Source organism: Pituophis catenifer, unplaced genomic scaffold (genome assembly GCF_029215685.1).
Source record: "Pituophis catenifer annectens isolate HBS135680 unplaced genomic scaffold, rPitCat1.0.hap2 SCAF_3, whole genome shotgun sequence".
NCBI classification, from domain to species: domain Eukaryota; kingdom Metazoa; phylum Chordata; class Lepidosauria; order Squamata; family Colubridae; genus Pituophis; species Pituophis catenifer.
This window is the reverse complement of record NW_027256883.1, coordinates 27,526,051-27,547,289: the sequence shown is the minus strand read 5'-3', so window position 1 is coordinate 27,547,289 and position 21,239 is coordinate 27,526,051. Positions and strand designations below refer to the sequence as shown.

General features: G+C 37.3%; 1 protein-coding gene across 2 annotated transcripts in view; it reads left to right on the top strand.

Annotated features, from left to right (window-relative positions):
* SDC2 (syndecan 2) overlaps window positions 1-17,223 on the top strand; it is an 86,317-nt gene extending 69,094 nt beyond the window's left edge. For both annotated transcript variants that reach the window (XM_070940442.1, XM_070940441.1), the window contains exons 2-5: window positions 4,127-4,238; window positions 9,722-9,861; window positions 14,130-14,268; window positions 16,011-17,223. In XM_070940442.1, the coding sequence (XP_070796543.1) occupies window positions 4,127-4,238; window positions 9,722-9,861; window positions 14,130-14,268; window positions 16,011-16,174 (555 nt within the window). In that variant the 3' untranslated portion in view covers window positions 16,175-17,223. The remainder of the gene's footprint in view (window positions 1-4,126; window positions 4,239-9,721; window positions 9,862-14,129; window positions 14,269-16,010) is intronic.
* The last annotated feature ends 4,016 nt before the right edge of the window (window positions 17,224-21,239 follow it).

Genomic DNA, 21,239 nt, shown 5'->3' with positions numbered 1-21,239 from the left:
CCGCAGGGCCTCCCTGGAAACAGCGAAGGACCGGCCCGCGGTGCCTCTGCCAGCAAAAACAGAGCTCGGGAAGGCTGCGGGCACCCCTCTGGGGCTCCATTTTTGCTGGCAGAGGGTTGCAGGAGGCTGTCGCAGTCGAAAACAGAGCTCGGGAGCACATTTTTGCTGGTAGAGCGTTTGGGCCACCACAGGCGCCCCTGACACGAGTGACATCAGCCCCCTGAGGTCAAACACAACCCTTTTGCGGCCCTCAATGAAATTGAGTTTTACACTCCTGCTGTAGAGATTCACATGAAACCTTGCTGAAATTTGGGCTCATATTTGGTTTCGCTTGCAGGTTGTAAGGATGTCATCATGGAAGGTAGTTAGTGACCTACATATAAAATTCCATAGGTTATCAGCTCAATACTTGATCTGACCTAACCTTGAGAAGCTTTGTGACAGCTGAAGCAATAGGCCCATGACAATAATATTCAGTATGACATTGGTACAACTTTTCCTTGAACCAGGTAGTTCTGTTTGCAAGACCTTTCTTCCATGCCAAGTATCTGTCTAATATCTTTGACCAGCTCGCAAGAGACTTCTTGCTCTTGTTCATTTTAATGCTCTGCCATCCAAATTTGCCCCTGCCTGTTAAGGGAAACACTGTCTTTGTAAATGGCTTGATGAACCTACCTATTAATGCCTTTATTAAGCTATAGCATAGTCACTGAGAGGTGAATGCTCTCATTTTAGCTACCAGGTCATCTGAAATTCCAAGAAAGCTTGCTAATCCCCCCCCCCAATCGTGACTCCTGTTTATTGTAGCATAACATTTATGTTGACCAAGATACCCATATAAGCTATTTAATGCTATGATAATGAATAGACCTGTGTTTTCAATGCATTCCTTTCATACACAATCTTTGTCATTTTGCTCGTTTCTTGGTTTTGACAGTAAATCAATAAAACTACAGTAACTATAACAAATATTACAGAAAGGCCGGCCCTAATGGATATTGCATTTAGAGCTTTTAGATAGTTTCACAGAGAGCACAGTTCTTGTAGCAACGAATGGCAAACCACTCTTTGCTGTTGCCAAGGGAAAAAAAAATCATGGACCTTTCTCATGTAGTCATTAGGAATCAACTCATCTTGAGAAAGTCTTCATCTTTTTTTACTGGATGAAAAAAATAGATGCACATACACATTCTGCATAGAACTGAATTCCTAATAAATACTGCATTCCTTCTAGCCTTTACTGAAGCAATGGATAAATTCAGTTTCCTTGAACTAATATGACCTCCCAGGTTTGTGGGGCTCTATTCATCTTCCTTTAGCTAGCAATTGCTGGAAATGCTAGGAATCCATAGGGTACCATCATGGGGAATGATAATGTCTATAAATAGGCAACCTTTTTTTGTGCATTGACAGGAATATTTGGGAATATTTCAGGTTGATATTCTATGTCACTGAAAACTTCATTGTAGAAAGAATGCTTAATAAAACTTATTGAGTCCTGAGGCAGATTCTTCCTTGATCCTTTATTAAATGTTACTCTCCTGACCCTGAAGAATTTGAGACGCTCAATGACAGAAAAGTGTGTATGGCTTACAGTGCCATTATTTGTACATTTACACAGACTTTTAAATAGATCTATTTAGAAATGAAATGCTATCAAAACTATTGATATTCTTAGCAAAATGTTTTAAATGCATTAATATTTTGCTATAATTCTGAAGATACACTATATATATTATACAAATATCAAGTAAGAAGAAGTAGTGAAAGTGAACAGGAATGGAAAATCATTTCAGGGAATACTTTATCTCAGCATTTCATATCAAAAAGCATCCTGAGAGTTATAATCTCTACAAGGATTTTGAGAATTCTTATATCTCTAAATCTTTTATTGAATTAGATATCATAGAAATAGCTATGAATCTATTATGTAGATAAATGAATACTGTTATGACAGAATAAGTATTTTTTTATATTTGCTTTGCCGTATTTCTTCTCTAGTTATTATGAAATGAATATTAGAATACTTCTATTTACTTAAATATGTTAGCTGAACAGGGAAGGGAAGCAATTGCCATCCTATAAACTTTATTCTTCTTAACACCAGAGAGTATCATTGAATATAGGTCTAACAGGAAATATTTTCAGTAGAAATACATTTTGAAATGTGTTGATGTCTTGTAATAGGGTAGCTATTTCTGGATGTCTGCATTCAGCAGATATTTGAGATGAAGCAACCTGTATTTAGTGCTTAGTAGGCACTAATCTATTGCACATCCATTTAGATTTATTCTTGTTTATTCAATATTCAACGGGGCACCAAAGATCATTGCCTTATAATATGTGAAGAATTTAGGTCAGAGGATTTTTCAGCATTTATACTCTAAGAATATCAGTGTAAGTGGGATAATAACTGCTGGATGGGAATGCAATCCATGATTAAGTGTGCTGAACAGAGTTTCTGCAGCTTTTTTATGAGTCTAATGCTAAATCTTCAGAAGGAAACCTATACAAACTGTTCTGGAAGTAAATCCTACTAAATTTTGCTGGATTTTTCTTCTACGTTACGTATCATATTGCATAGTAAGCATATTTACCTTGATTTAAGCTTTTTAAAAACATACTTGTTGCACACTTTTACTTCTAAGTTACGTCTCATATTGTATAGTAAACATATTTGCCTTGATTTAAGCTTTTTAAGATCATATTTTTGCACACTTTTACACATTAAACTTGAAAGTAATATGAATAAACTTCACTTAAGTCATCAATTATTTGCATTCAAGAGCAGCAGCTTTTCATGTCTTTTATCAAAGAGACAGAACAATGTTTACCATCTGGTAGTCTTGGAAGTGTTCTTCCCCTTTAAAAGGGTTCAAAGAGAATTCTTATTAGGAGCGTGCCTGTTTTGGAAAGCTTGCCTATGACTCCTAATATTACATTAGTTGTAATGAATGGTGGGCTGCATATCTGTGTGTTTGTGCATACACACATTTACCTTTTTATTTTGTTAGTCACATGATTGGAATGGCAGACGAAATATTAGCCAGAGATAATCCACCCCAGTTATCTGTAACTGGGATCAACAAACACCTGTTTTCTTGAACAGCTGTAAAAAAGCTTGGTTTATCCTGATCTTGAAACGAACAGTGCCTTCTTGCCCCCATGTTGGTACAGCTGAAGCTTGATAGACTAGGATATCTTCTTCTGGAGCCTGGAGCCCTAAACTGAAAACCTTAACCCTAGATTTTTGCTTGTCCACACTGCTCAGTGGCTAAGACGCTGAGCTTGTCAATCAAAAGGTCGACAGTTCAGTGGTTCGAATCCCTAGTGCCGCGTAATGGGGTGAGCTCCCGTTACTTGTCCTAGCTTCTGCCAACCTAGCAGTTCGAAAGCAGGTAAAAAATGCAAGTAGAAAAATAGGAACCACCTATGTTGGGAAGGTAACAGGGTTCCGTGCGCCTTTGGTGTTTAGTCATGCCGGCCATATGACCATGGAGACGTCTTCAGACAGTGCTGGCTCTTCGGCTTTGAAACGGAGATGAGCGCCGCCACCTAAAGTTGGGAACAACTAGCACATATGTGTGAGGGGAACCTTTACCGCTTTTACTCATTTATCTGTGAATTGTCACCTAAAAGGAAAATAAAGAGATCTCTCATCTCTTTTTTTCTAATACGTGGATCATGTCAGCAACTAACAATTTGCAGCATTGGGAATATTCTCCTGGAGGTTATGATGCACAGATATCCAAAGAGACGGAGGAGCTAGGGTCATTTTAATTTTTAATGTAACTTTTAATGCCCTCTTGAGCCAAAGAAATACAAACTTTACGCTTCAACAAATTCATTAAGCTCAAAGATGACAGTTAATGAATCCTCCATTTCTCTTGTCTAACTGTTTGGTAAATCCGTTTCAACACTGACTGTGATTTATAGTCTCATGGCACCGTTCCATTTTAAAAGTTGATATTTTAAAATAATTTGCCACTATCTTTTTGTCGCAGTTGCTTCCTCCATTCTTATACAGTATTGATGCACCAGGGCATCTCTAAATCAGAAGTTGTTTTGGTTGTTTTTGTAATATGGCGGTGAACTAATGATGCATTTGTTTTATGCTCATTTCCAGAGAGCAGAACTGACCTCTGATAAAGACTTATACCTTGACAACAGCTCTATTGAAGAAGCATCAGGAGTCTACCCATTCGATGACGATGATTATATTTCTGGATCAGGCTCTGGTAAGTCAATAGTCTGTAAGAAGAAAGGATTATGAATTATAGAACATGTTGCATGAGAGAATTTATTAAATCCTTAGCATCGCTAGGGTTTTGAGTTTTTTTTTCTTCAAATAATAATAGGCAGTAGGAAAGATTGGTCATCTCACTTGCCATTCTCATTAGGACAGCCAGTTTTTGGAGAGCTGAAGAAGCACATCTTTCTTTTGAGTCTGAAATTAGCCAGGAATGTCTCCTTCACCCTAATATCCCACCACTCTGCAGTGCAGAACTGCAGATTGAAATCAAGTCGGAATCCCATTTTTGCACCTGAAAGCTGCTCTAAACCTTGGTTACACACAAAACCAAAGCAAACTACAGCTAGTCCTTGATTTACAACCAACTACAGCCCTGAAAAAAAAACCATTTATGACCAGTTTTCATATTTATGACCAGCATCCTATGGTCACGTAATCAAAATACAGGCCACTTGGCAACTAGCATGTAGTTATGACAGTTGCACTGTCCCAGAATCATATAATCACCCTTTGTACAAGCCACATGTAATGACTGCATGTGTTATGGCCTGTCAACCACTGGCCCCTCCAGCAGCCGAATCAGAGGAGGAGGACGCGTAGGGGTCAGGGTCAGCATCAAGGCAACCTGAGAACTCTGACGGGGAAGAGGGAATAATGGAGCTGGCAGAGACAGAGGCAGAGTCAGAGTCTGGGCCGTCCATCAGTCCTCAGATAGAGAGTGAACATCCCCCAGGTCTGGAGGTGGCTGATGACGAAGAGGAGGAACAGCTGGGTCCAGTGCCTGATGTGCAGAAGGCAGAGGAGAGGAGAGCAGTGGAAATCTGTGGGCTGATCCTTGGGAAGGAAGAGCCACTGCTGTTAGTGAAGCCCCACCCTAGCTCTGGGGATAAAAGGCAGGGGGCGGAGATGAATAGATTTGGCATTCATCTCCCAGCCAGATGGACTTGTTAGCCTGCGGTGAGAGAGAAACTTTTTGCTGGGGCTGCTGGCACTCCTAATAAAGGAATCTTTGAGTTAACTTCAGAGGGTTTGTCATGTTTGGGTCAGAACAGCATGATTCACTTAACAACTGCAGTGATCTGCTTAACAACTGTGGCATAAAAGGTTGTAAATGGAGGCAAAACTCATTTAACAACTGTTGCTTAGCAAGAGAAATTTTCTCGTAAGTCGAGAACTACCTGCAATGTGTTTTTACTTCTTCCAACCAGATTTGGGAGACAAGAGATACAGACTCCTGTGCGGGTTTGCTGTGTACCCAATAGTTACTTTAAGACCTAGACAGCAAAACAACCTTTGTCTGGCTTTCTCTTCCAGCTGTTGGGTTTAGAGAGGAGTGAAGTATGAGCTGTCAAAGCAGATGGCAATGACTAGACAGAGCAGTAATCCAACTCAGTAATGCACAGCTTTCTATGTTCTCTGTATGTATCATCATGGCTGGTATTTATGTCTTCCTAACGGACTGTAATATGTGAGGCAACATTTACTCAATATGTACAGAATGTACCTAATTCATAGACTGTAGAAAATTCAGAAAGCATCATATGTGTGTATAGGGATGTTTGTGTGTGTGTGTGTGTGTGTGTGTGTGTGTGTGTGTTTATGTATTAATTAGAAGCAGAGGTGGGTTTCAGCGGGTTCTGACCAGTTCTGGAGAACCGGTAGTGAAAATTTTGAATAGTTCAGAGAACCGGTAGTAAAAATTCTGACTGGCCCCGTCCCCATCTATTCTCTGCCTCCCAAGAACAAGCTGATCGGGAGGAAATGGGGATTTTACAGTATCCTTCCCCTGCCATGCCCACCAAGCCATGCCATGCCACGCCCACCAAGCCACACCCACAGAACTGGTAGTAAAAGATGTTGAAACCCACCACTGATTAGAAGTATAATCTGGAACATAGATAGCATGTGTATATTCCTTCCTACATCTATTTTCCCTCAACAACAGTCCTGTGACCTAAGTTAAATTGAGAGAGAATGATTGGCTGAAGGTCACTCTTAAAACAGTGGTTCTCAACCTTCCTAATACCGCGATCCTTTAATACAGTTCCTCACGTTGTGGTGACCCCCAACCATAAAATTATTCCTAAAACCATTGAAAATAACTGTTTTCCGATGGTCTTAGGCGACCCCTGTGAAAGGGTCATTCGACCCCCAAAGGGGTCGTGACCCACAGGTTGAGAACCACTGCTCTAAAAGCTTCTGTGAATAAGTTTGATTCCACTCTTGTAATCTGATATCACAAGTGCCATGCAGCCTAACAGTGATGCTGTTTACATGAGATGCATTTTTTTTTAAAAAAAAATGTCTGTTTTATAAGAATGATTTTACTGGCCCATTGGATGAAATTATATGGAACCATGGAATGGATTTTGGGAAAGAAGCTGTGTTCATGGGTTCAGATAATATGAATTCACAGAAGTGAGGGCTAAAGAGGATTTGTGACTGGCCCAAAGCCAGCTAGGTACTCTCTCTCAGCCGAACCTACCTCACAGGGTTGTTGTTGTGGAGAAAATAGGAGTAGGAAGGTGTTGGGTATATTCACTGCCTTGAGTTATTTGTAAAAATAGGTGGGATATAGATAGACAGACAGGCAATGGGTAGAGGCAGAAGAGAGAATCTAATTTTAGATTAGATTCAACCTATAGAAATCTAATTTTAGATTAGATTCAACCTATAGAAACTTGAAAAAATAAAAGTTGTTGCTCAGCTAACACCTATATAATGGATTTGAGTTTTTCATTCAGATGACCCTCATATATTCAAATTATTGTCTTTTAAAAAAACACAAATCCTTCTTGTTGGCACTTACTTCTGTGCATATCTTGAAATGAATCAAAAGCTACAAACCCTAATTTTATACCTATTAGTTTTTAAAATACCACAGCATTCTTGAAATTGGACTTACTACCGTGTGTCAGATCTGGGCTGCCAAAATCCAAATGACCAGTAGATGGCAGCTACATGTTTTCCCTAGCTATTTGCTGTTATCTAGTAGTCATGTCGATTTTGCAGCCCAAATCTGCTAGTATAACCAAAACAAGTATTGCTTATGGAAACAATCCAACTATATAAGAATAAATCATTGTATATTGAAAGTTGTCATGTTGTCGTCTCATGTTGTCATGTGTAAATAACAGTATAACATCAAAAAATTGCCATAATAAGGCGAAGGGAAAGCTAAACAATACTGAGGTTTAAAATTGAAGGGTTTGACCAATGAGGTTTCTTTAAATCCACTAATACTGTGTTTCTCCAAAAAATAGGACCTACCCTGAAAGTAAGTCCTAGCTTGAGTTTTACACATGCGCCCAATATAAGCCCTACCTCCCAAAATAAGCCCCAATTAAGACTGCCCACTCCAGGGTGCACGGATAAAAATTAAGCTAGGGTGGAGATGGGGGTGGAGTTTACTTACTTTTGGACAATTGTAGCCAGGCCTCGCACCTGCACCTGCCCTGCCGGCCCATTTCACTGGCATGGCCGGCCAGGCTTTTCTGAAAGTCTCTGTAGCCGATAATAGAGCTCCAGATCAATCCGGAGCTCAGTTATCAGCTGCAGATACCTTCAGGAAAGCCTTGCCAGCTGCAGAAGAAGTTCCTGAAGGCTTCTGACAATGGAAAAGAGGCTGGGGATGATGCGCGCAAGTGAGGTGAGTCAGTGGACGACATCTCCCCACCCCACCCCCATGAAAATATGACCTGGTGCCTTTTTTGGTGGCAAAAAAAATATACGACCCAATCTTATTTTTGGGGAAACACAGGAAATTTCTTCATTTCTTAGGTTTCTTTACCCTAAATAGATAATGATAGCCTCTGACTGAGCAAAGGTATTTTCTGAAATTGAAGTTCAAAGATATGCCTTATACTGTATAAAATCAAAGTCTTTGCCTAACAAGTGATGTTTTGAAGATGGTTATTAGCATTTATTTTATTTTGAAAATAGTAGAAAAGAAGCCAAGTCATTATGGATTGGTTCTGAAGATTTGTTTTTTGCTTTTATTATTTAAAAATGTACACTCCACGTTTCTTTATAAAGCTCAAGTTAGATACAAAGGTGGGTTTCAGCAGGTTCTGACCAGTTCTGGAGAACCGGTAGCGAAAATTTTGAGTAGTTCGGAGAACCGGTAGTAAAAATTCTGACTGGCCCCGTCCCCATCTATTCTCTGCCTCCCAAGTCCCAGCTGATCAGGAGGAAATGGGGATTTTGCAGTATCCTTCCCTGGATTGGGGTGGGAATGGAGATTTTACAGTATCCTTCCCCTGGAGTGGGGTGGGAATGGAGATTTTACAGTATCCTTCCCCTGCCACGCCCACCAAACCACGCCCATCAAGCCAAGCCACGCCCACCAAGCCATGCCTCGCCCACCAAGCCACACCCATAGAATCGGTAGTAAAAAATTTTGAAACCCATCACTGGTTAGATTATCACCATTATCACATCCTATGCTGCAATGCTCTTTGCTAGTTACATTAACACAATTCCTCTTACTAAAATCATATGAAAGTCAAGCAGAAGTCTTAACAACCCAGTGCAACAAAATGGAGTTAATGCTTTAAAAAACACTAAAAGCAAAAGAATTATGTTTTAAGCAGTTTTAAGAAAAGGGACTCCTTTTCTTGTGACCTCCAGAGCTGATGAAAGAGGAAAAATATTTTGTTTTGTTTAAGTGGTTTTAACTCTGGCTTTCATGTGTCATTTTGTTTGCTGGTTTAAATCAGGTATGAGAAATCAGTACTTTTCCAGATGTTGCTAAACATTTTCTATCATCTATCATCTTTGGTTATATCCAGAGGCTTGCAGGTTCCCGACATCTGGTCTATATAATGCTTAGATTTCTCTTGCAAAGGCCTTTTTAAAGATTTGCTTGTAACACATAATCAAATGTGCTGTGATCCAGAATTTTCTAAAATTAACATCTAGCATAAAATTGTTTACACAGCCCTATTTAAAACAACACAACTCCTTAAATTACTGCTATGTCTCATCTGCCTTTTTCCATATCTACCTTTTCTGTGTCACCAGATGAAATTGGTTGTCAAGCTATTCATAGGTGGAAATAATCATCATAAGAAGCAAGACCGTTTAGTGTCAGTGGTCATTTGTTGGAATTTATTACTTACAAAAACTTGCTGAGTTGACTTGCTTGTAATTTCTTTTAAGATCATGAAACTCTTCTGTTCAGGAAACTAATTGTTTTCATTACTTTCAGTTGAGTCTGGAAAACATGGATTGAAATTTTCATTCTGCTAGAGATCTGAAATGTATTTCTACCTTTTCTCCTAAGTGTCCTTAGAGATTGTTCTGGGAAAAAAATGCATCTCTGAATGTCTTGGATTTGACCTGTAAATGCTTAAAACTATGACGTCTTTAACAAATTTATTATAACTAGTCTTAAGGAGAGCACATATAACAATAAAAAAGAATAACTGTATAAAACTAAATTTGCATCTCTTTTTTCATACTCTCTAGGAGATGAAGAAGAAGAGGAAGAAGAAAACACAATAGTGACGACCACTAGAATGCTTCCAAAGATGCTGCCAACAAGTGATGCTCCTACGATTGAGAGAACTACATCGAAAACAAAGACCAAGGTACCTACACAAACAAAGGTGTGTACAAGAGAAGGAGATTCCAGTTTTGGTTGTTTCAAATACTGTAATAAATTTTAGAGATACCACTTGGTTATGTTTTAAGATTTACTAGATTTCGGTGCAAAGCTGTGGGTCAGTTGTAAGGGTGACTGTATTTGATATTATAGCAGTGCAGTCTGTTAAGAGGACTATTGGACTTTCTCTTCTCTGTTAAAAGTACTGCATGCCTATTAAAATGAGGCAAATCTTCATGTGAGCTGACATAAAGCAATTCTTCAAAAAATTAAAACAGCAGTATCTTTCTCCAGATTTATGTAGCTACAGTCATATGAAAAAGTAAGTCCACCCCATGTAAAGCCTTCTTTTTTTAAAACATACTTGGAAATATTGATATGTTATCTTCAAACAGTATGTAAAGATAAAAGTGATGTTAATTGAGCAAAAAACTGAAAAATTGACTATGCAATCATTAATTCAAAACTACACCATTTCCTCCTGTGAAAAAAATAACTATAACCTTGCCTTTAATACCTGGTAGTACTCTCTTTGGCAGAACCAACCATAATATGTGTTTCTTATACTATAATTGTCTACCAGTCTCAGAGATAAAGTACAAATAATTTCCCCCACTCCTCCATTGCAGAATTTTTTTTCAGTTGTGTAATGTTTGAGGGGTTTCCTGCATGCACAACCTGTGTCAAATCACCCTACAACATCTGGATGGGATTTAGATGCGGGCTTTGACTTAGCCATTCCACAAACCTCAATTTCCTTTTTTCAGCCATTCCTTGGTGAATTGTTTAGGGTCATTGTCATGTTGCAAGATCTACTTGCAGCTGAGCATCAATCTTCTGACAGATGGTTTCATGTTATCCTCAAGAACTTTTTGGTACAATGAAGAATCCATAGTGAATTCTGTGAGGAGCTGCCCAGGCCTCATGCAGCAAGGCAATCCCAAACCATAACATTTCTACCATCAAATTTTAGTCTTTCCCTGATAGTCTTTTTGGATAGCAAAGGGTTCCTGCTTGCACATCTGCCATGTAAATCTAATTTGCATAGCTGCTTTTTAATGGTAGAATCATGTACTTTGACATCAATAGTGGGGAAAGCAAACTGTAGGTCATGTGACAAAATGTTGGAGTTCTTAACTACTTCTTTCAACAACTTGCATTCTGCTCTAAGGCTGAACTTTCTGGAACAGCCAAGTTGGCAGCTCTTTAAAATCTCCATTTGTAGATGATTTTCCAGGCAGTGGAATGATTTATGTCCAGTTTTTTGGCAACCTTTTTAATCTCTTCCCAGATTCATAGGCATCTATAATCTTTCGGAAGGTCTCAGACAGCTCTTTTGATCTAAGCATGGTGATGTCATACACTTCAACAGGAAGAGCAAACTCAAATGTCAGATTTTTAAATTACATAAGTTCTTCCCAGATTATCTGTCACAATGTTCTAATCATTAGCACCTGATCCTAAATGTAATTATTTGAGATGTCATAAATATAGGAGTGTACTTACTTTTTCCACATGTGAAATTTGCATCTATATTTATTTAAATTAAATCATGTAAATAATCATGATCCTTGTTATATCCCCTTCATTTGTCAATATTGTTGAATTGAATGTCAAATATTTGTATGGTGAAATATGTTGAAAAAGTCAAAATTTCAATGGAGTGTACTTTTTCACATGACTGTATTTCAGAAGTTTATGTCACTGCTATAACAATACAAAAAGGTGTTATTTTGGAATATACCCATAGTCCAAAACACTTAACTTTAACAATTTGCATAGCTCTATCAGCTTTATAAAATGTCATATTAAGCACACAATACTGTTTTCAGTTATTTATATCTCTCTTGCTGAAAACTTGGTTGCAAAGAGGAAAAGGGTTTTAATGGAAAGCATAGAAGAACATATGGAATTGTTTTTTAAAAAAGTATTTTTCTCCATTTAGGAATAGGGAGCCCACATTAGTTTAGACATTTTCTTTCCAGAACCAGATTGTTCTAGTGAAGAATCTTTAACTCTAAAGCTTCAAAATGCTTGTGTCCAGTTCAATATACATGTAAAGTCTCCTTTGTCAAGTTCAATTTCAGATATCTTTAAAGAAACATGGTTTTTGTTTTTTTGCTAAGGAAGTGGTTTATCGTTGCTCTTTTCCAGGATATTTTTTCAACTTCTCAGTCTAATTTATGATCCTGGAATTTCTTGGTGTTTTCTCCACAAAGTACAATTTTGGTCTGACCATCCCTAACTTTTCAAGATCAGCCAAATTTGGCTATGCTATCATTTACATGGGCAAATTCAACATACCTATAGGCAAAAAGATAGAAAGTAGGGTTTCCAGTCTTATAATTGCAAAAAAGAAGTACTAAGAAGGAAAACAGAGGCACTTAATTCTTGCTTTGCTCAATTGTATATTTTAAATCAGGAATGGGTTAAAGGAATGGATAATCTTTTAATAACCAATACCTGCTTTTGTTATGTGTTGGAGGATGGACTTACACTTCCAGAGTGAGTGAAACTATATAATGTATGTAGATGTGATTGGGACAGGGAGATGTTTTAGAAATGTTATGTTATTTTTAAACTGTGATGTGCCTTTTTAAAAGCTAGAATTATAGTCTTCTTTTGTTTCCCACCTAGAAAATGATAGGTAACTCAGTTTTAAACAGTCATGGTTAGAGAGGTTTCAGAGGGCTACAGTAATGGAATTCAGAAGCTGCATGCTTGAGAACACAGGTTGCCCACTTCTACTTTTATCCTTACTCTGTGGTAGGATTGCACTCATGTGGATTTCTGGAGGGATTTGGGAAGTTTGATTCCTTCCGTATATGAACTTATGATTATTAATCTGTCTGTGTGCACACGTACATCAGAGGTGGGATTCACTTACCTTCCCTACCGGTTCACAAATGTGAGTGCACGCGCCACCTCTGCGCATGCACAGTAGTCGCACATTACGTCCGGGCAGGTGGGCAGAGCTTCCTGCAGTCGCCGCTACTGGTACACGCGATCCAAACAGAACCGGCTGAATCCCACCACTGATGTACATGTGTAAATTGGATCCCTCAATTCTGAAAAATGATTTTATGGCACAGCATAGTTTTGAATAAGAAACTAGAAAAATGATTATTATGCAAATTGGGTACATTTACATCTGGTTGCTGGACTCCTCAGTGACAAAAAGAAAGTTGCTTCTCCAGGACGATTACTTAAGCTAGGGAATGAGCAGAAGCAATGCAAATACTGCTTCTAAGCTGCTTTTAGATATACCAAATATGATATCCTAGATTATTTGGCAGTTGTAAGTGTCAGCCATCCCCACTGAGTTATCTAATGTAGAAAGGCTCCTGGCCATTTGTTTTGCCAAGAGTGTACTTTACTGATGCTTAAATGGTTACCGAAGTAGCATAAGCTGAAATCTGAGATTTTCCTGAGCAAACAACACAAAGGAAAGTTGTCTCTCAACCACCCCGGCCATCCCCCAGTTATCTGCAAATGTCCTATCAGGTGCTTGTGTATTGTCTAGGAAACAGCCATGACAGTAAGTTTGAGGGATTTACTATTATAACAGCTTCAGTCCTTCAGTCCTATTCAGAAGGTAATGGTGTGAACTCTTGTTCTGCCTCATAGCTCTTGCCTGTTATATTGAGTCTTGCCTTTTTTTTTCATGCTTGAAGCCAAGAACTCAATCATAGTGTGATCAATATGCAGATTCTCTGCAGCTCTACTTTTTTCTTTCCTCCAACAATTTGCTGGAGTCACTACATCTAAATGGTGCCTGGAGACAGTATTGGGATGGATGGGAGGAGAGCAAACAAGCTGTGGTTTCGTCTTGATAAAATGGAAATACAGTTAACCTTTGAATCTGTGGAAGTACAGTATCTGACCAAGGTTAAGTGGAATTGCAGGTATCCTGAGGAACCAAATGGTCCTTGACTCAGTACGATCCATAGAACTCTATCTGATGTTGAACGTTTTAAGAGAAAATGAATAAATCGCCACATTCAGATTACCAGATGAAATATTATTGAACCGTATAATAATATATTTGAATCATTTTATATACAATCTGTAAAAAAAAAAAAAAAAAAAACTGAATTGCAAGGACAGTTTTGAGACAGAAGTTGAAGCTTCCAGAAAAGGAATGTATTTTCCTGTGCCAAGTAGCAAGCCTTGAAACAGTACTGTAGAAATGTAAAGCCAGAATAGTAGGTGTGTGGATGTTTCTGTGTTTTATTTGTCTGTATTGATTTGGTATTCTTGTTTTTCTCACAGTCACCTGAGGAGATTGATAAAAAAATACTTAAGCCTGATACAGAAAACAGAAATGCTCAAAATGAGCCAGTTGAAGATACTGATGTATTTACTCGGAAACATTCAGAGAACCTTTTTCAGAGAACAGAGGTTCTGGCAGGTAAGGGCCATGCATCAATATATTTTTAGTTTTAGAAAAAGCAAAAAAAGAAAAAGCAGTTCCTGATGGGTTCTTGCAACCCATTGCTATATAGGTTATACTATGTGTCTTCCCCACTTGAATAGATTTCCCCCTTTTTCCTTTTGTGCCCAAGTAAGTTATGTCAACAAGATAAGGCTGTTATCCTAAAGGTGCTTCCTTTTTTTTCTCAAAAGGCAACTGGACTTTCTTTGTAGTCGTCATAAAATACAAATAATTGAAGTTACAACTGCCAAAAAATCTTAGGGAGATATTTAGGTGAGCGAGATTTGAACAGCTTGACACAATGGTCAGATATGGGAGATTCCATTCTACATCTTACAATAAACGTCTCTGCATTTGGGGAGCGGCAGCGGTAGAAGACTTGGTTCACATCCTATTTGATTGTTGCTTGTATAAGGGGGTGAGAGACACCTTGGTCAATATACCAAATGAATGACCCATTGGGATCCCCATATCAAAACAACTTACTTTATGTGCGGCCAGAACCTGAAAATAACATTTAACACAGCACTTAAACAAAATGGTTCAGTTGAGATCTGCATACGTGGGACTGATTGGGTAGATTTTATGTCAATTTATGCTATTTTACATATTTATGTATTTATTTTATTTTATATCAAATTTATATACCGCCCTTCTCCCTGAGGACTCAGGGCGGTGTACAGCCAAATAAAAACATAAACTACAAACATTAAAATACTATTAAAAAGATATATATAAATTTGGCCCCGTAATTAAAAAACAATGACAAACCAGTTAAAAACATTTAAAAGTGTTAAGCCAGCCCGGCTTGCTGAAAAAAGAAGTTTTAAGGGCACGGCGGAAGGCACCGAGGTCTTGGATTCTCCTTATCTCTGGGGGCAGTTGGTTCCAGTAATAATATTATATTGTATCTTATCCTATAACTATTGTATTTTACCCTACTCTTATTTTAAATTGTTTGTATAGGATTTTATTGGTGATATGTGTCTGAACCTTGTGCTTTGATATGGACTATAGGCTAATCAATAAAGCTATCTATAAACAGTTCCATTCCCCACCAGTCAATTAGAACTGAAGAAGCTTCTTAGATGAGAAGCAAAATGTTTTCAAAAGAAATAAAACTAAGAAAGCCCAGTTGCCTTTTGAAAAAGAAAAGCACTTTTGGGACAACCATGACCTGGATGATAAGAGAACCTCCATAAGATATAAGACTTCTACTTTATAGAGTGAAGCTACCTTTCCTTACATCTTGATAATATTAAAACACTAAGAGGAATCTTGAGTGACAACCTGGGGGAAAAGTAAATATCCTTTACCTGTGCAGGATTGTAGCCAAGAGAAGGAGAATCTCAAGTATGAGATTCAAACACACGCTTTAATGTTGCTTCTTAGGATGCAATGCTAAATACAGCCGCCAAAAAATAAATCATTTTGAATTTGGCAGGACTTAAAAGTAATGATGATTAGCACTGAGCTGTCAAGAAACATTAGATACTGTTCTCTCCAGAAAATACTGTGATCTCCCTCCCATCCCCATTTTATGATCTGAGTTACTGAATCCAAGGACATGTTAATTTTAAGTTGTTATAGTCAGTCATGCTGTTACAATAAAGCACTTATGAAAAATCAAATTCCCATTTTCTCTCAAAGATAGACTTTGCACGGTTAAAAATAACTTCATGGAATTCAGTGGAACTTTTTTTTCTTCTTGTTTACAGCGGTTATTGCTGGTGGAATCATTGGCTTTCTTTTTGCAATCTTCCTTATCTTGCTTTTGGTGTACCGCATGAGAAAGAAGGACGAAGGGAGTTACGACCTCGGGGAGCGTAAACCCTCCAGCGCTGCCTATCAGAAGGCACCCACTAAAGAGTTTTATGCATAAAACTCTAAACGTAGTGTCTCTATTTCAGAGATCACTGAACTTTTTAAATAAAGCTTTTTTTTTTTGGCCTAGAATAACGAAGAACTTTTTTCTCATTAAAGAGCCTTTATGGCACCTTTATGATAAGAAAAAAAAAAGAGATCCCATTGTATTTAAAACTTTTCATGTATTCCTTTTAAAAAATGTAAAATAAAATCTTAACATTTTGCAGTATTCTGTGAATAGCAGTGGCAACGTATGATTTTATATAGCCGTTGATGTTCACCGAATTATTTACAAAAAATTATGCATAAGTGGAAATGATTGTTTTATCTGATGGTTCAATGGAAGTTGTTTAATTTTGTCAGCATGTCTGATGACTCTCACAAGTTAGTTTTTATTTCATTAATTTATCTGTTCTCCAAAATTAAAAATAAAATGACTTTTTGTAGTTGTCCTAGTGCAATTTGTGTTCATATAATTCAGATAATGTAACACTTAGTGTAAATGTATTTTTTCAGCTATGTAAACCTTAACCTCCATTTTGTATAAATTTTATTGTCAGAAAGTACATTTTACCCCGTTTGTTTCTCAATGGTTTCTGTAGCTTGATTGAAATTTAAAGCGGCAAATGTGTAAAATTGGACTACTACAACTTCCCTTTACAAAACAAATCTTTATAGGAGATCTTTCAGCAAGCTACTGACAAGCCTACATAAACCCAAAGACTCTTAACAGTATTGCAAGGAGTTGCTGCAAAATTTATTTGGCCACTTTTTTTTTATTAATTTCAATTTGAAGGTACGAGATGGAATTCAAAATGAATCTGAATCCTTTGTTCTTTTTTTTAAGCATTTAAAGTAAATGTCTTTTAAAGCCTTTGAAGTGCCTATGATTCTATGTAACTTGTTGCAGACTGGTGTTAATGAATATATAACATTAAAACAAAGAAATGTTGATATTTTATAAGCACAGACAATTCTAATGGTAACTTTTGTAGTCTTACATGGATAGACATAAATTGTAATTTGGAAGCATAAACACTACTGAATAAATCATGTGGCCTAATACTGAAATATATTATTTGGGGTTTTTATTTTCATCATCCTGCATATTACAAATAGCACCTTTATGTGACAAAGGGATTTGTGTGAAAATAAGGATCTCAGAAGACCATTAGCAACATTTTGCAGTAGAAAATCAATATTGCCTTTCTGTGCAGCTTATATTTAGAGCTGGGGTGGCGCAGTGGTTAGAATGCAGTATTGCAGGCTAATTCTGCCGATTGCCAGCAGTTCGACTCTCATTGGCTCAAGGTTGACTCAGCTTTCCATCCTTCTAAGGTCCCCAGATTGTTGGGGACAACATGCTGACTCTGTAAACCACTTAGAGAGGGCTGTAAAGCACTATGAAGCGGTATATAAGTAAGTGCTATTGCTATTTATATGGTTTTCCCACCCCCACCCCCACCCCTTACTTGGCTATTGAAATTAGTAACTTGATGTTAAGTAGTTTAAGGAGAAGGGACACAATTATTCTATAAGCAGGGAGGATTTAAAATATCTGTAGCTTGGCCAAAACGATTGTTCTGATAGACACCGAGTATGGCAGATATACATGGGAGAAGTCTGAAACAGAGAATGGGACAAATTAAGCAATTCTGCCATTGTTGCTAAGATATATTTGAAAACCAATTTATAGTAATATTATATACTAAAAAATCCAATTTTGGCCAACTGCTGCTTCTCTGAAAATCTCCTCTTTCCTTATGACTTTTCTCTGACCCAACTTCTATGCTCATTCTTGCCAAGCAAACAAGGATATCACAATAAAATGCATCTAATCAATTCATGTAAGCAAATAGTTATTCTGCATTAAATCATATTCTTCGCTGAGGTTACAATTTACAAGAAGGGGTTATTTAAGTATACTCACTGCAGTGGCTTATAAATTACAGAACAGAGGAAATTACAAACAGAGGTCTCTGCACACAAGAAAAACGTAAGCTTCTGTGCATTCAAAGTTCAACCACAGCCAGGTCAAACATCCCTCAGAATGTTTTAGCTATATAAATCTTGTTTCGTTGATTATAACTGGTTGCTTAGCGACCATTTGAAGTTACCATGGACTTCCCAGGATGATTTATAATCCAGATTCAAAGCTGCCCACCCCCCACATGTGATCACATTTTGGATGCTCAGCAAGCAGTCCACATTCATAGTTGTTTCCAGTGTCCTGTGATCACATGACTGCCATTTACTATGTTTTTTGCTGAAAACTGGTGTTTACTTCTGGTTTCTAGAAAAAAAATCATCCATTGCGGACAATGGATTCACTTAATGACCGCCGCAAAAATCGGGCCCAGTCACATGGTGAGTCATTTAATGACCGGAATAACCTATGACCATAATTTCAGGCTCAATTATAGTCCATCAGTAAAGGATTTCATTAATTTGATTCTTAATTCAAACAGTGATGTTACAACTGGTACCATTTTAGCAAATAGGTAAAACGCATGACTAATACAATTCCTGCCCATTTGGCTTAAGACATAAAAAGTGGACATCTTAGGGTTTTCTACATTCCAGAAAGGTTCTTAGGAGTAGCTGAGACTTGGAGATTGCATCAGGAAAACACATATATGGTTTAAAGGATTGTGCTCTTATAAATCAGTGACAGATGGACCATTTTTGACTCTTAATCTACAGATATTATTTTGGATGTGACGGGGGAACCACATTTTTTCACTTTATATTAAGAACAATGCTTAATAGAATGGATGAACAAATCTAGCAGAAAGATTAGAATTCATTCTTAGATGTAAAAATTGGCCATTTTGAAAAGATATCCCTGATATTGGGATCATGATGTTAATATACCCTGCTCTGGCAATATTTTAAAAAAAATATCGACAATTTTATAAACAATAAAAGACAAATCTAAATGAAAAAAGAAAAGAGAATAAAAGAAAAAGAATAAAAAGTGTGAAGAAAAAGAAAAATATCTAAAGCAACAAAAATAAGTGACTTCTGATTTTCTTTGCAACAGAAATTAACAAATTGATTAGCCATCCTCCCTCCCCAATATTATGAAAATCCCTTCACCTGCATATTACTTTTCAGTCATCAAATCCATAAATTGTCATTTACTTTTCTCTGATTTCAGCAAAAAATCAGAGAAAAAAATTATAAAGATTTTCCCTTCTAAGTACTTACCATTTCCTCTCTAACTAAACAGATTTTTGGGGGGTTTTTTGGCCATTTCTGTCAATTCTGTTACAGTCCTTTCTTCCATTGTAGGAATTTCAGTACTTCTCCATTCCTGTGCTTACAACCTTGCTGCAGTTACCATATATAAAACCAATCTTCCATGAATTTTTCCTAATCCAGTGTCCATAAATCCTAATAAAAGTAGTTCTTTTTTCCCAGTATTGGTCTTTATTTTTTTTTTATCACTATATATTTTTATTCATAATTTTTAACTGCTTCATAAATCTACCATGCATTCCAACATTGATTTGAAGTACCTACAGTATATACATCTTTTTTGTCTATGTAATATACCAGCAGTACATACTTTTTATACATGTTCTCTCTTAAACTAAAACAATGTGAATTTCAATCTATTTATCTACATTTTCTTATTTATCCATTTGTATATCATTATCAAAATTCATAGCCCATTTCATCATGTAGTTCTTAACTTATTCATCTCCAGTTTCAATTCTTAATTCAAAGCTGATGCATGTTTTGCCTCGAGTTACTTATAAAAGTAATGTGAAGTAAAAAATCTTATTAAAAAAATCTAATAATCTAATGTTTGCAATTACATGTTCATTTGTATGTAATTCATTTTCAAATTCTGTCTTATATTGTTCAATTCCACTCAGATTTTTTTATCTATATTAAATCTTTTTCTTGATTGTGCATATGAAAACCATTGAAAACTTATCAGACATGGGTGTATTTTTCTAGTGGTCTTTATTTTTAATTGAACCTTAATGCAATTTTACTATTTTAATGTAATTTTTTGTTTTTGTTTTGTTTGCTGCCCAGAGAGTTCCTTGGATAGTTGGGGGGAGGGAGGGAGGGATAGACAGACATACAGTACATTTTTTAAAAAACTGATGTTTAATATTAAATGAAGGTGGAATCCTCCTGCCTGTCAATGAGAACAATTAATCAGTGGATCGACTTGCCTTCAGGAGTCACTGGAGATTATTAAGAAGAGATTGAGACAGCCATTTGTCTGGAAAGGTATAAGGTACTCGAGCAGGGGGTTGGACTAGAAGACCTCCAAGGTCCCTTCCAACTCTGTTATGTTGTTATTAATTTTGCCTGATGGGAAGAGCTGCTGCAGACAATGCTTGCTCCCAAGTCCCCTCTTGTCACACCTCATAAGGATTAGGGTTTTCAACAAATGGTCTCTACAAACATGCTTTGGATGAGCATATTTTATTTGAAGCACATCCTCCTGGATTTATGTCTACTGCTGGGTGGGCATTGATCACGAGGATTTTTGCCCAGCTTTAACTTACCGTATTTTTCGGAGTATTAAGACACACCGGAGTATAAGATGCACCTACCTTTTTTGGTGAGGAAAAGAAGAAAAAGAAATCTGCCTCTACCTCTGCCTCTGAGCAATTTTGCCTCGTTGCAGCAAACAGCCTGCTTTACTGTCATTTTCGTTTTCAGCATAGCTTGATTAGCACAAGGAGAAAAAAAAAATCTGCTCCAGCAATTTACCTCTTTGCAGCAAGGAGCGGAGCCCTGCGCAAAACAGCTGAGCAAGGAGGCAAATCCAATCAACTTGTGCTAATTAGGCTGTGCTGAACCTGAAAGGAGCTGTTTTTTTCTTGCTGTTTGCTTGCAAGGAGGTAACTGCTGCGAGGCAGAGGCCAAAGGGTGGGGGTCAGTGGGTGGGTGGGGCTACATTCGGTGTATAAGACGCACCTAAATTTTCACCCCCTTTTAGGGGGGAAAAAGGTGTGTCTTATATTCCGAAAAATACAGTAAACAGCTCAATCTAAAGTGAATGGATGTTCAGTGATAATTTATCCCAACTTATTATAACAATAGCAAGGAGC